General features: G+C 31.2%; 2 protein-coding genes and 2 pseudogenes across 2 annotated transcripts; 3 read left to right on the forward strand and 1 right to left on the reverse strand.

The window, feature by feature from the left end:
- Positions 1-240: 240 nt before the first annotated feature.
- On the forward strand, positions 241-3,004 carry LOC128187873 (uncharacterized). The gene is made up of 6 exons (XM_052858522.1): positions 241-341; positions 849-913; positions 1,563-1,793; positions 2,287-2,416; positions 2,534-2,559; positions 2,700-3,004. Exons 1-6 carry the CDS (start codon positions 241-243, stop codon positions 3,002-3,004), a joined length of 858 nt encoding a protein of 285 aa, XP_052714482.1.
- A 2,019-nt stretch (positions 3,005-5,023) lies between these two features.
- LOC128187515 (uncharacterized) lies at positions 5,024-7,344 on the forward strand (annotated as a pseudogene).
- An 861-nt stretch (positions 7,345-8,205) lies between these two features.
- On the reverse strand, positions 8,206-11,743 carry LOC128187516 (uncharacterized; annotated as a pseudogene).
- A 340-nt stretch (positions 11,744-12,083) lies between these two features.
- Positions 12,084-14,995, forward strand: LOC128187875 (uncharacterized). Its single transcript, XM_052858523.1, has 6 exons — positions 12,084-12,184; positions 12,938-12,990; positions 13,603-13,857; positions 14,287-14,416; positions 14,533-14,558; positions 14,691-14,995. Exons 1-6 carry the CDS (start codon positions 12,084-12,086, stop codon positions 14,993-14,995), a joined length of 870 nt encoding a protein of 289 aa, XP_052714483.1.
- Positions 14,996-15,785: the final 790 nt, after the last annotated feature.

The following is a 15,785-nucleotide window of genomic DNA, read 5'->3' on the forward strand; positions in this document are numbered from 1 at the left end:
TCTCTCTCTCTCTCTGGTAATGTTAGTTTTATGCCCAAATACATGAGGTTATGGTAATGAAATGTATTACTTTACAATGTAATTCGCCCCAAACCTGCTTGTATGGAATTCAATTTCCTGTTTCAATATTCAAAACTATCCAAAAGGGCTATTGGATTTAGGAAGTTAATGCATATATATAATTAATTCCGGTAACATAATTTTGATAAAGTTTAAAGTTTGTGTGGTATTTTCCTCGGCATGGATGTTGTGCTTTTTTGTTTGTTAATGTTTATTGTTGTGTCACCTACTTACACTCTTGATGGAGATCATATCTGTAAAAGGACTGTGAAAACGGAAAGGTAAAGTTTGATTTTCTAAATGTTAATTGCAAAGAATTTATTTAATTGTTATACATATACATGTAAGGAATTCGTAGTCTTGAATATCATTTTCATCCTGATCTGGTTTTAATATATACATGCTGCTGCTGCTGCTGGTGCTGATGAAAATGATGAATATCAATAAAATCACGTCACTCCTCTTTATTGAATTGTACTCTGTTTAAAAGAACAACAATTAATGTCGCTCGCTGCATATAGTAAAAAATCCATGTTTGTCATGCAGCAGAATAATGATTAAAATGACAAATTCTGAATATGTTTGTTTTGTGTGCATAAAAGCGAACGCAATGCTAGTTCAACACATTACTTCTCTTTATTATACAATGTAAAAATTGCTATCTTTGCATGGAAAACAAGCATATATTATATATTTTTTGTTGAACCACGGAAATCCGGATGAAGATATATTCCTCATCTATTCTGAATGTGTTGTTCATTCACTTTTATTCATTTCTTTATCAATAGGGGAGAACATGAAACAAAGGAGATATGCTGTATGGACTTTGAAGAAAAGAATAATAAGTGTGTAGGTAGGTACTTGTATAAGATAAAAATGGTACAATTGGAGGAATAAAAGTTCATCATAATCTATGTAGATTCATCATTGCTTGTGAAGTGTAAATACTGGTTCTCAAATTAGGGATGCAGTTTAATAGCAAGCTATATTTCAAAGACTATCTCTTTAATTGAAAGAATAAGGAATAATTTTTTAGGTGATCAAATACGATTAGGTTGGTAAAATCCATTAAAGACCGAAGGACTCTACTATATATTTGATAATGCCCGACCGTATTTGATTTACTTCATGAAATTCAAAGAAGTATTTCTTATTACTTGTATTCATATAATTTTCAGCAATTACCATTAGATAATGAAATAATCATTGATAAAATGTATTTGACTATACATTACAAAATCGATTCGTTGTGTTACCACATACAAATTTAAAGACACTAAGAAATGTAAGTCTAAAATAACAACAAATTAATTTACCTATCATTTTAAAACGTTTTAACAGAAGGAATCAACAAACAATTTATACTGTAATATACCAACTCTTAGCAATAAAAATTAATTACAAATCTTAATATGAACTTGAATGAAATGACAACGTTTATTTTTACCAAAACAAATCATATTATTTCATAGCAATTCACTGCACTTGTTAACTTCTTTTAGAATGCAGTCCAGGCTTTTGGGGATGGAACTGTACTGACATGTGTCCAGATAATTATTTTGGAAGAAAATGCTGGACAAAATGCAGCTGTAATGAAACGCAAATTTGTCATCATGTGTGTGGATGCCTGCAAAGATTGGACTTGGATTATTCAAATATGACAAACAATGGTACTAGTATCTTTTTAGAGAATGTGACGTATTCATCATTTGCAGAGGAGTGTCCTACTAGATGTGTTATCCACAACTATAGGTCTGATATACTGTTATCATTCTTTTTAGTCGTAAGCATCATATATCCCTTAAAGTACAGTTGATATCCCAGGATTAGCTGTTAACATTTCTTTTCTTTTCTTTAGAAAAAAAACCTGTTTTATTGCCCTTCGCACAAATTTGAGATAAAGAATTGGATCTTGTGTTTGTTGTTTAAAATATCTCATTTTTGTACTTACTGACATCTACTATATCTTTTTGCCTAGTTTTATTTGTTGGATTTTAAATAACAAGAATAACTGAATAAATAAAGAATAAATAACTGAAATCTGATTTATATTCATTTTTTGTTTCGTATGGCGCTCGTTTTTATGAAAATCAGAGCGGAAGTTTTCTGAACAATGATTTGGATCAGTCTAACAATAATAAATATACGGTAGGTGTGAATAGAAAAAGAATTGAAAATCACGTTGTATCATAAATTCAAATGATAATATTCTAAATGTATTTACAGATACTACAACGGATTCAGAGTCTGCTTTTGGAAAACATTCCCCGGAATCACATTCTAGAATAGCATTTCTTATTGTAGCAGCAAGTGTCACTGGTGTATGTATTGTATTCGGAATAGGACTATTATATCGGTAATAACGGTTTTTTTTTAAATATAAAATTATGTTCTTGCTGTATTTGACTTATGAATATTCACTTGCATAATGTCGGTATCAGTCTGAGGATCACATATATTTCGCCTTTTGTAGGTTGCACTTGGGGAGAAATAAAGCAGGTTGTGAATCGTGATATTAATTCTATCTCCTCTCTTGCTCATGACACATTTATTAATAAATTGATTAATTAAAATCTAATCTTAAACCACAAAGTCATAAAAAATAAACGTTTTTAACAAATATTTTAAAATTTTCACAGAATGTCGCGTTCATCACAATATGGTGTACGATTTAGGAGATACATCAAGGATTCGGGAAAACCCATGTGTACACAAAGAGCCAGCAGAGCCTCTGTATGGTGAATGTAGTTACGAAGATACCTGCTACAGTACATTGGTACTAAGAGTGAACAATGAATCTGGTCGGGAACCTAATACATTACGACAGCCAGCCTTTACAGATGATGACAATATATATGAGTATGCACATCGTTATACACATCACAGTGATGAAGGACGGCCAACAGACGTGTATATTACTGATATGACTGAAGCAGCTGAATAACTGTAAACTTAATTCAATTGATTATCGTGTAAGCTTTATGCAATAAGTTATACAACTTTACAGGTCTGTTTGTATTAACAAAGCCCTGAGTCGACTATGAATTCTATTGAATTGTTACTCTGGCATCAAATGTTAATAAGTATATAAGAAGATTTATTACTTATCTTTACTAACTATTATGGACAGATGGAACATAGCATCTGTTAAGCTTCGATTCAAAGTTTACTAAAGCAATATGAGCTGTATTTTTTAGAATTTTATTTTGCTGCAAAACCTGCTAGTATGATAAGTCTGCATGTTATAAATTTTTATCAGAAGAAAGATTCCTCTTACAAAGAATATATAGCAGTTCAATTCTTGTACAGGACGACAAAAATTCAATTTTGCCTCAATTAAGGCTTCTTAAAACAGCTTTCCCCACAATTATATGGTTAACAGAAATTTAAAAACCGTGATATTTTTTGTCATATTAAAGAGGTTCGCTCCATAGGTTTTGGGTAGCCATTTTGGGTCACCTCTAGTCTGAAAATTCTGCATCACATATTAATTGTAGTAGTATATTTATATTTTACAATGCTAAATAAACTATATTGAATAAAATTGTTTATAAAGAATTACATTTTTACAGAGTTTAGTAAGGGGTTTTATTTTGTGGCGGAAGGTTTTCAAGAAGGAAATGAACAATTTTCATAACTCACTAGGTTTAGAGTACTGTTACTTTAGCTTCCAAATTTTCAGCGCAGACCAAACTTCTAGATAGTTTGTATATTACGATATATTTATGATGTTCTAAAAAACATATTTAAGCAATATTTTGATATTTTTATCGATATATTTTGGCATATTTAGCTTATATTTCATAGAAGTTAAATAAAAAAATTAACTCCAATTTTGGCCTGAATAACTAAATAATAGTACAAACTATAAATAATTGTTTGTTTCTTCAAATTATCAATTTCTTTGTCAGATTTTAGCAAAAAATTCAGGAAAATTATCATTTCTGTTTGGGGTCCTATATTTCCGACATTTGTTTCCACGTGTTAGCATCATGTTCTCTACATGCATTTGATAAATGGACGGGTCATTATAAATGCAACAATCAGAATCTTTGTTCCGAATCGGAATTAATATTCACACCGATTAGAAAGTGCCATCACTCAATGCAATGCAACATCGACCCTAGCATGTACATCCATGTTGGATTTGCGACAAAAGGATGCAACTAACAATGGTGTAACTAAGCAAACAATTCCAATTACGCAAAATTTCTGGAAGGATTGACCACTCCGCCTTTCATATTGGTCGTACAATCGCTTTAAAAACAATAATGCAAACCTGATCAAGATCACAAACATAAATGTATCCCGAAAATATTTCACATTGTTTTTTTTTGCCTCTTAAGATCAAACTCTGCTCCAAACATACAGTGAAATTAGTGTAATATGTGTTATTGGCTTCTTTTCATGTACATGATTTTGATTATTTCATATAAATAAGAAAATCAATTGCTTTTATTGAGTTAGTAAAAAGCCTGGTCTGCTTGACTTTGGGTTTGCCTTAACGGGTAACCGTAATTTTGAACCTCGATCGAAAGAAAGTATTTCAAAATCTGGGGGGGGGGGGGGGGGGGTGTATTACTTAGCTTACAACTCATTAAATGTGATTAATTTTTGTAAACTATGAAGACGTTGCTTTTTTTTTGATGTTTTAATATATTTTTGACGTTGACTTAGCGAGTATAATTCGTGATTGATCAAAACTTAAACAACTTTGAGAGCACATATGGAAAAATTGACAGTTTCTTCTAAACTCGACTTAAAAGACCATATTGTAAAGACTTTGATATGAACGTTTTATGAATATTAGAATATGGAATTACATTTCCTGTTTCAATATTCAAAACTGTCAAAAGGGCTATTAATTGAAATTAGGAAGTAAATGCATATGTAAAATGCATATAAAACGTTATCAATACTGTCAACATAGTTTTGGTATTGTTTGTGTGGTATTTTTAACGGCATGGATGTTGTAATCTTTTGTTTGTTAATGTATGTTGCCGTCTCGCCCACTTCTACTCTAAAAGGGGGAAACATCTGTCCAAAGAAAATGACAACGGAAAGGTAATTGTTAATTTCTAAAATATTAATTGTGAGAATTCTAGGTTCTGTCAATTAAGATGACGTTCCTTTTTCAAAATTTCAAAACTGTACGAGTTCGTGTTCAATTGTTTGCTGATTTTAAGATAAGCAGATGATGATGATCATGATGATGAATATTATCAATATCATTAATATCATCATGATAAGGCAACTTCTATTTTTAGATCTAATTGCATTTTGTTTAAACAGTACAACAATTAATGGCAGATAGTAAATGATTCATGTTGGTCATTCATACAATAGAACAATGCTTAAAAGGATAATCTAAGATAATATAGCATTATAAATATTCTTTTGTGTATGTGCAAATATTTTTACAATGCTAGTTCAACACAATATTTTTAGATCTTTTGATACTACATTGAAGAAAAAAAAGTTTCCTTGCATGGAAACTTAATATGATGGATTAAAACTCTTTAGTTGTTAATCTGCAGAAGTGTAGTTTGAGAAATATTCCTAGCTGGACAGATCAAGCTTCTATTCAGATCTAGTAGCATTTATATATATTCTGAATGTGATGTTCATTTTCCCCTATAATTTCTTTGTCTAAAAGTGGAAAACTTGTAACAAAGATTGAATGCTGTTCAAACTTTGAAGAAAAGAATGATATGTGTGTAGGTAGGTACATGTATCAAATAAATGATACCTTTATATCATATTCTTACATTCCTCTATAAAATGTGATGGTTAAATAAACAAATTGTGGATTTCGACCAAATTATATATATATATATATATATATATATATATATATATATATATATATATATATATATATATATATATATATATATATATATATAACGTAATATAACAACAAGATAATGTATTAATTAAATAGATACAGTAATACAGAAGGAATTATCATACGAAATTATCAATATAATCATGACCACCCTAAACAACATAAAACAATTACATAACTAAACGATGACATTTGAAATGAAAGCAACTAAGACCAATTATCTTACAGATTTAATATAAATCTGTCAAATGTTTCCAGAATGCAGTCCCGGCTTTCGGGGGTATAACTGTGCTGAAAAATGTTCAAATGATTTATTTGGGGCGAAATGCAACCTTCGATGCAGTTGTAATGAAACAGAAATCTGTCATCATGTGTGTGGATGTTTGCAAAGACTGGACTTGAAATACTCAAATATGACGAACAACGGAACTAGTATCTTTTTAGAGAATGTGACGTATTCGCCTTATGCAGAGGAGTGTCCTACTACAACAGGTGCGTTAACCACAACCACAGGTCTGATGTTCTGTAAGCATATTATATCCCCTTGTTTACTTTTGATTTCCCGTCACATCTTCATCATATGCAGAGAAATGTCCTTCTACAAACCGTATGTTATCCACAAGCTAAGGTCTTATCTACTGATATCTTCCTTTTTAGTCGTTATCGAAATATTTATTACCTGAATTAATGTGTATTTCCCAGGAAAAACTTTCAATATTTCTTTTTCTGAAAGTGGTTCTCGTGTTTATTTGTTTTTAAATTTCCCATTTATGTACTAGTTTACATTTACTACATTTTCTTTTACTTAATTTTTATGTTAAGATATATTGTTAAAATATGACAATATCGTATATATGGTAATTTTCGCGATGATCTATTTTCGCGGGTTTTTTCGCCATCTCTTTTCGCCGATGAGAGTTTAAGTCTACTGAACAAGGTTTTCAGTCACTGTCATATTATACATGAAGCCGTTGCCTGAAAAGATACAGACGAAAAGATACCGTCTGTATCCAAAAACAAGGTTGTATTCTTTTCTTGCATTCAGACACAATATATGAATTACAATGCAACTATATATCAATCAACAACAAACAAAAATTAAATGAAGGTAAAAGGTCCTAAAAAATATTTTCAAATTTTTACAGAATGCCGCGTTCATCATAATATGGTTTACAATTTAGAAGATACATCAAGGATTCGGGAAAACCCAAGCGTACGCGAAGAGACAGCAGAGCCTCTGTATGGTAAATGTAGTTACGAGGATACCTGCTACAGTACATTGGTACTAAGAGTGAACAATGAATGTGGTCGGAAACCTAATACACCACTACAGCCAGTCTTTACAGATGATGACAATATATATGAGTTTGCACAGCAGTTAGGAAGGACAGCCAACAAACGTGTATATTACTGATCTGATTGAAGCAACTGAATAACTGAAAACTTTGATTTAATCATTTGATGATCGCGTAAGCTTCAAGTTATATGTCATACAGCTTAACGGCCGGCCGGGTGTGTTCGTATTAACAAAGCTCTTAGTCGTCTATAAATCGTATTGGATTGTTATCCTGACATCAAATGTTGATAAGTAAATAGGAAGCTTATACCAAATTATTATGGACAAAGGGAACAGAGCATACGTTTACGTACGATTCAAAGTTTATTTAACACAGTTATCGTATTCAATCAAGGCGTAATGACACAGTTGTTCAAACGAAAAACGTTTTTATTTTAATTTATACTACTGTCATTAAACTGACGATTTCGAATATTTAGAGTGAAATGTTTGATTTTTTTTAAATTGACAATTCTTAAAATAATTGTTTAATAAAATTTGTTAAAAAAACAATATGTTTAACCAATACGACAAAAAATCCAAGTTCGTTGCATGCAATATCTTTTTTAATATGAAAGGACTTTTTATAGGGACTTTACCGGACCATAATTTGAAATATTTTTCTAAGTACTGATCATGAACAAAACCAATGTATTGCAGTGTTCAACCAGCGCACCAACTGCTTGACCATCTAAACAAGGCAGAACTTACAGCTTGCTTTCAAGTGACAAACAAATCTAGACACACTACATGTAGCACAAAACGCACTACATAGTAGCACAACACATGTTTTTGGAGCAATTGTATTAATATAAAAAGATACCGTTCTTAATAAGAAAAATACACGTATTGTGAATGAACAAAATTTTAATTTTACAGAAAAAATAGGAGCCAAAAATCGATCTTGGTCTTCCTATGCTCTAGGAAAAGATGAACATAAATAAAATTGAAAGTGGCTGAATTTAATATTTTAGTCTTTTATATTGCTTTTGTGGGGAGAAATAAATACAAGCTGTTACACATAAACATAGAATTACGCCCATTCCAACAACTGTTCCCACAATGATTCCAACTCTAGCAAAAGTACTTAGATCCGTACATTTGGCGAGTATTCATAAGAATAAAACTTGAAGTTTACTCTTTCTGGTAATAGCTACAAGTGTTGGATTTCATGAGTTCGTCTATTTAAATAAATATTTATAGAGTCAAAATGAACATTTGTGCATGCTGACCTTCACAACCAGCATATTGCGCAGACTCGTCTGAATTATCTTGACAGTTGACTTCCTGGTCGCATTTTAGCTTTTTGTCAATACAAATATCATCAATACATTGAAACTCGTTTTCTGAACAAATCTTGGAATCTGGTTCTGCAAAATTATTAAAATCTAAAATTTAAATCATATATCTTGGTTTAAATTCTACTATAATTATCTTTTCTATCCCCATTTTCTGTCTCAAAAGCTTCATATTATAAAATTATAAATATATACACCATATCAACTCGTTGAATAAAGCAAATATAAAATCACACAATTAAAGATGTTCTATTTATCTCATAAAATATTTGATTTATATTATGAAGCTTTTGAGACAGTCCCTTATATGACCCGAATATTAATTTTTTTTCAAAGATTAAAAACGATGTTGCAACGTTGTTTTATGCATTTATTGTGACCTTGCAAAATACAATTTAGTACGTCATTTCTGAGAAAAATCTAAACTGTTTTAATGAAAAGTTTCACTGAAATAAACATTGAAATTATTTTTTAGCTCTAAATAATTTTTCATAGAGCTTATTTATTTGATTAAATGGAAATACTGATCAGAAAACTTGAATAATCAAGTTTGTTGACATACACAAAGTTGCGAATGCTCGTTAGTTTGAATTGACTCGAACGAGGAAGGGTACTAGTACTGTTGTTGATGTTTTATTACACAAACACAAGCCTAATGATTCGGGATTGAAAATAGTGTATAAGGATGCTTACTGGTGGTGGAATCAAAGTCGTTGAAACATAATATCGGTAAGTTCTTGTATATAAACTCAACCAGTGCGCTCTGTTTTCATCGCGTCGTCAGGATGAACTCCTTGATAGTTAACGTAATTTGCAGTTTTATAAAATACACAAAGCAAATTGAAAGTTTGAAGGGGGCTAAACTTATCAAATATCATATTTGTAAGTAATGTAAGTCTTTGACAAAATCCTTTTTATATCACTTTTTGTAGTAGATATAGTTATGTTTAAAGTACTCGCAAATCTTCGATAATAGGTCACTGAAGCGTTGAACCGAGGGGATGTGTCAAAAATAGTTCTGACCGGAAGTATTTGATAAAGCATCACCCATTTGATATAGCAAAGGTTTGTCACACGAGTAATATACACCACACGTATGAGATAAATGATAATATAAGCCATACTTCTCTGGACCGTGGCGGTCAACTTAATTCCAGTATTGGTACTGACTACCATACTTTTGAACTTGAACGTCGCAATATTGCCACTTGTAGCTAATTGTCCGAGGAAGGTGTCGTCCACACAAACCCTTGTTGGGAGATACCTCAGTATCTGTAGTATCTCATAAATTCTAGAATCTCATTAGTTAAACTTGGGGGGGGGGGGGGTTGCGTGTCACACGCAATCCCCAAACAATGAGAAGAGTTTTTGGGAAATGTAAGGCAATGGTATAATAATTTCCATGTCATTGATAAAATTATAAAAGATCATACAAAATGAACGCTATTATAATAGTTATCAATAGTACAATGTATATCTAGTGTTGTAGTTTTATGACGTCATATGTCTTGTAATACAATGAAATATAAACAAAAACTGGTATCAAAAAACCCTTCTTTTTGAGCCAACTTATTTGGTATCGTATCAACATCCAACTGCTCTTATTTCGCTTGTTGTAAATAAAAGCAAATTCAAAATCTAAATCATTGGTAGCTTTACCATCATAGATTCTATATCACTGACGGTCTTCCTACGTCGAAATAATGAAAGTTGAACCAGATGACGTGACCAGGGGGCGCTTCCACTGTGGTTTGAGATCTCCATCCACTGGGGCAAAATACGTCCTCGGACAGGGCTATGTTTTGAACTGTTCTTATCTTTATTTTCTTAAAGCAATGGTCTTCCATGTAAACTGTAACGTTATCAGCTTACATCCGCAACTGTACAAGTCAATACTAGTTTCAAACACCCATGACTGTACCTGCACGCTAATATTTAAGTCGGACTATCAGAGCAAGGTGTCAGGATTGTTACAAATTATGTTTATATTCATAAATAATCCAAAATTCCAAAAGGTCTGATTTTTCACTGCGTAGACTCTGCATTTATTTGCGTTTCTTGAGTGTGCCAACAGAGCTCTAGTGGCGCTGCCATAGACCTTACTGTGCTACCACGGAATGACATTTCTATTTCGTTTCTACTGCATGTTTATTAAAGGCTTAGCCATGGCCCGTTCTTTGAGCATGCTTAAAGTCAACGCCATCGATTGCGTTGTATGCGACCTTATTGCGACAAATGATAATACTGCTGCGTGTTCGCGACGCTTTAGAAGAAGATTCTAGTGCGTGCACCTCGGCGTTTTACATTTTTCATAAACGCAGCAGGATGCAACCCTTGTATGGCAGGAGGATTATAAGGATTTAAAAGTTTTATTTGGTATTTTAAAATTTATAACATGTATTTCTTTTTTTGGTGTGGAGGTGTATGACGTCGGTTAGTCAGTATCTTATAAAACAAAACCCCCAAAAAAAATAAAAAAGATTTAAGAGTGAAATTTTCAGGAAAGCATGTTAAGTCATGAAAGAAAGTAATTTTTTGTTAGTTTTTTAAATAACGAAAATAGAATGTAAGCGAAACAAACATTTAAGCAAAACTAGATGAAGAGACATTACAACAATAGTTACTCTTGCGGTGAAAATCATGTTTTAGTGATCATGGAGTTATAAACGGCAATTACTCTGCTAGTACATTCCATGATGCACATTAGCGTTATTATGATAAAAATGTTAACAGTTACAGGGTATAACATACAAATTTTATTATCAAAGTTGTACATGATGTGCATGTGTATTTACATTTAATTCAATGTCTGAAAGAAAAAAAAATAACCGTTAAAAATTCATGTTTACGGGCATCAATATTCATTATGTTAAGATGATAAATAAATGTCAATCAATAGGAAGGAAATCCATTGTTATTGATTATGAAGCATAGCACTTTTGTTGCTAATTGATTTTTATGTTTGGATTCTTGATCACAGTATGCAATCAATTTTTTTTAACAAATGTTTTAAAATGTGTTTTAAGAATATTTTAACATCTTTTTATTTTGACACAATCAACATTTTTGGCAAAATGAATGTAGTTGGGTTGTATTAAAATGACTCATATCAAGAATCATAAAATATTGCTATAATCAGAAACGAAAGAAATTCTTTATTCACAGTTATGTTTTTAAATGTTACTGACCCCAGACTACCATGTTTCTAATAGATGATGAGATTGTATATTTCCATGAAAAACATGGTAAAAGTGTATCTCAAAATGATTTACATATATCCCCATAAGTTAATATAACATAATTATGATATTCATGGTTCTAAAATTTCTAAATTGTAAACTCGAATGACCATTAAGACCAATTAGAATCTTGTGAAGACTTCAATATGTACGTTTCATGAGTATTTAAACTAAATTTCCTGTTTCAATATTCCAAATTATCAAAAACGGCTATATGGATTAGGAAGTTGATGCATGTGTTTTATGCGTAATTAATACTGTTAACATAATTTTGATATAGTTTGTGTGGTATTTTCATCGGCATGGATGTTGCGATATTTTGTTTGTTTGTGTTGGTTGTCGTCTCACCTACTTGCACTCTTGAAGGAGGCCATATCTGTTTAAAGAGTGAGACAACGGAGAGGTAAAGTCTAGTTTTCTAACTATCATATGTGTAACTGTAGATTATTTAACTCATTGTTAAACATATAGTGAATGCGTAGTCTTATACTGATCTTCTGTTTCTATCTAGACCTTTTTAAGCTTGATCTTAAACACCATTAAATTAAAATATAATTCCATCAAATGTTTATCATCATCTAAAATTCTGATGCAAATAATTATTTTTTTTGGGGGGGGGGGATACATGGTATTAGAAAAATTAATAACACCGTTTTACTGAACTGTCGACAGAAGAATAAAATAAAATTTAAAAAAATGTTCACGATCTTGTGAAGATTGCTTCTCATATTTAAATTTTGATTTGAGTACTTACATATTTTACAGATGTTTATGCTACTCTTTTATTGGGAGGGGATAAAGATTACTTTTTTCCAAAAATTTCAAAACTGTACTTGTTCATGATCATATATTTGCTCATTTTGTATGTATGACATATTACGTATTAACGTATTATTAACATCAATACAACATTTGACGTTAATAATACGTTATACATACAATAGAACAATGCTTAAAATGATAAACTAAGAAACTGAACTTTTGGTACACGTAAATTCTATTACAATGCTAGTCCTTGATCTGCAAAAGTGTAGATGGAGAAATATTTCTAGATATTCTAGTTGGAAAGATCAAGCTTCTTTTTAATTTTAGCAGCATTTACATTGATTTTGAAAGTGTTGTTCTTTTTTATTTTAATTCATTTCTTTATCAAAAGTGGAAAACTTGTATGCTGTAGGGGCTATGAAGAAAAGAATAATAAGTGTGTAGGTAGGTACGTGTATTACATAAAATGATAAAAGTCTAGAATATTTTTTTTAAATCAAATTATCCCTTGTCTGGCATACAGAATATACCAATAATATATTCCTCTGTAAACTGGTAATACTTTATTTTAAAGATTATTTTATACCACAACTACTTGACTTTTTATTTTGGAGAGGGTTTACATAGGTTTTGTCTGTTACCCAATCCATTTGATTTCTCAATAAATTATATTTAAATTAGATAAAATGATACCGTTAGAGCAATATATCTTGTCATAAACTTGCGTAATGATTTATTCATATTGTGAAGTGTACATACTGGTTCCCAATTCGGGATGTATTTTTTTAGCAATGTATATTTCAGAGACTATCTCTTTAACTATGGATATTGTCTAAAATAACAGCGTAATAATTTACAAATTTTAATTAAAACATAATAACAGAAGGAATCATCATACGAACATTTTGCTGTAAAATACCAACTCTAAACAATACAAATTAATTACATATCTTACTGGGTACGGTAATATTTGAAATGACATCGTTTATCATATCCAAAACAATTCATTTTTTTTTATAGCAGTCACTGCACTTGCTAAAATATAAATGCTTTCAGAATGCAGTCCCGGCTTCTGGGGATGGAACTGTACTGACAGGTGTCCGAAGAATCATTATGGTAAAAGATGCTTGACAAAATGTAGCTGTAATGAAACGCAGATTTGTCATCATGTGTGTGGATGCTTACAAAGATTGGACTTGGATATTGCAAATATGACAAACAATGATATAAGTATCTTTTTAGAGAATGTGACGTATTCACCTTTTGCAGAGGAGTGTCCTACTACAACCGATGAGTTATCCACAAGCACAGGTCTGATCTACTGTTATCTTCCTTTTTAGTCGTAAGCATCATACATTCCTTTAAATTACTGTTATTTTCCCAAGAATAACTGTTAAAATTTCTTTTTTCTGAAAAAATTGTTTTATTTGAGATATAGAACTGGATCTTGTGTTTGTCGTTAAAAATATCTCATTTTTGTACTTACTGACATCTACTATATCTTTGTGCCTAGTTTGTCTGTTGGATTTTAAATAACAATAGATAAACCGAAATCTGATTTATGTTCATTTTTTGTTTCGTATGGCGCTCGTTATTATGAAATTCAGAGCGGAAGTTTTCTGAACAATGATTTGGATCAGTCTAACAATAATAAATATGCGGTAGGTGTGAAAAAAAAAAAGAATTGAAAATTTCGTTTTATCATAAATTCAAATGATAATTTTCTAAATGTATTTACAGATAATACAACGGATTCACAGTCTGCTATTGGAATACCTTCCCCGGAATCAAATTCTACAATAGCATTTCTTATTGTAGCAGCAAGTGTCACTAGTGTATGTATTGTATTCGGAATAGGACTGTTATATCGGTAATTAGGTTTTTTATAAATATAGAGTTATGTTCTTGCTGTATTTGACTTATGGAATAATAACGTGCATAATGTCGGTATCAGTCTGAGGATCAAATATATTTCGCCTTTTGTAGGTTGCACTTGGGGAGAAATAAAGCAGGTTGTGAATCATGATATTAATTCTCTTGCTCATGACACATTTATTAATAAATTGATTAATTAAAATGCAATCTTAAACCACAAAGTCATAAAAAGATAAACGTTTTTAACAAATATTTTAAAATTTTCACAGAATGTCGCGTTCATCACAATATGGTGTACGATTTAGGAGATATATCAAGGATTCGGGAAAACCCAAGTGTACGCGAAGAGCCAGCAGAGCCTCTGTATGGTGAATGTAGTTACGAGGACACCTGCTACAGTACATTGGTACTAAGAGTGAACAATGAATCTGGTCGGGAACCTAATACATTACGACAGCCAGTCTTTACAGATGATGACAGTATATATGAGTTAGCACATCGTTATACGTATCATAGTGATGAGGGACAACCAACAAACGTGTCTATTACTGATATGACTGAAGCAGCTGAATAACTGTAAACTTAATTCAATTGATTATCGTTTAAGCTTTATGCAATAGGTTATACACCTTTACAGGTCTGTTTGTATTAACAAAGCCCTGAGTCGACTATGAATTCTATTGAATTGTTACTCTGGCATCAAATGTTAATAAGTATATAAGAAGATTTATTACTTATCTTTACTAATAGCAAATTACTATGGACAGATGGAACATAGCATCTGTTAAGCTTCGATTCAAAGTTTACTAAAGCAATATGAGCTGTATTTTTTAGAATTTTAATTTGCTGCAAAACCTGCTAGTATGATAAGTCTGCATGTTATAATTTTTTTTTCAGAAGAAAGATTCCTCTTACAAAGAATATATAGCAGTTCAATACTTGTACAGGACAACAATAATTCAATTTTGCCTCAATTAAGGCTTCTTAAAACACATTTCCCTACAAATATATGGTTAACAGAAATTTAAAAACCGTGATATTTTTGTCATATTAAAGAGGTTCGCTCCATAGGTTTTGGGTAGCCATTTTGGGTCACCTCTAGTTTGAAAATTCTGCATCACATACTAATTGTAGTAGTATATTTATATTTTACTATGCCAAATAAACTATATTGAATAAAATTGTTTATAAAGAATTACATTTTTACAGAGTTAAGTAAGGGACTTTATTTTGTGGCGGAAGGTTTTCAAGAAGGAAATGAACAATTTTCATAACTCACTAGGTTTAGAGTACTGTTACTTTAGCTTCCAAATTTTCAGCGCAGACCAAACTTCTAGATAGTTTGTATATTACGATATATTTAT

Source organism: Crassostrea angulata, chromosome 6 (assembly GCF_025612915.1).
Source record: "Crassostrea angulata isolate pt1a10 chromosome 6, ASM2561291v2, whole genome shotgun sequence".
Classification (NCBI taxonomy): Eukaryota; Metazoa; Mollusca; class Bivalvia; order Ostreida; family Ostreidae; genus Magallana; species Magallana angulata.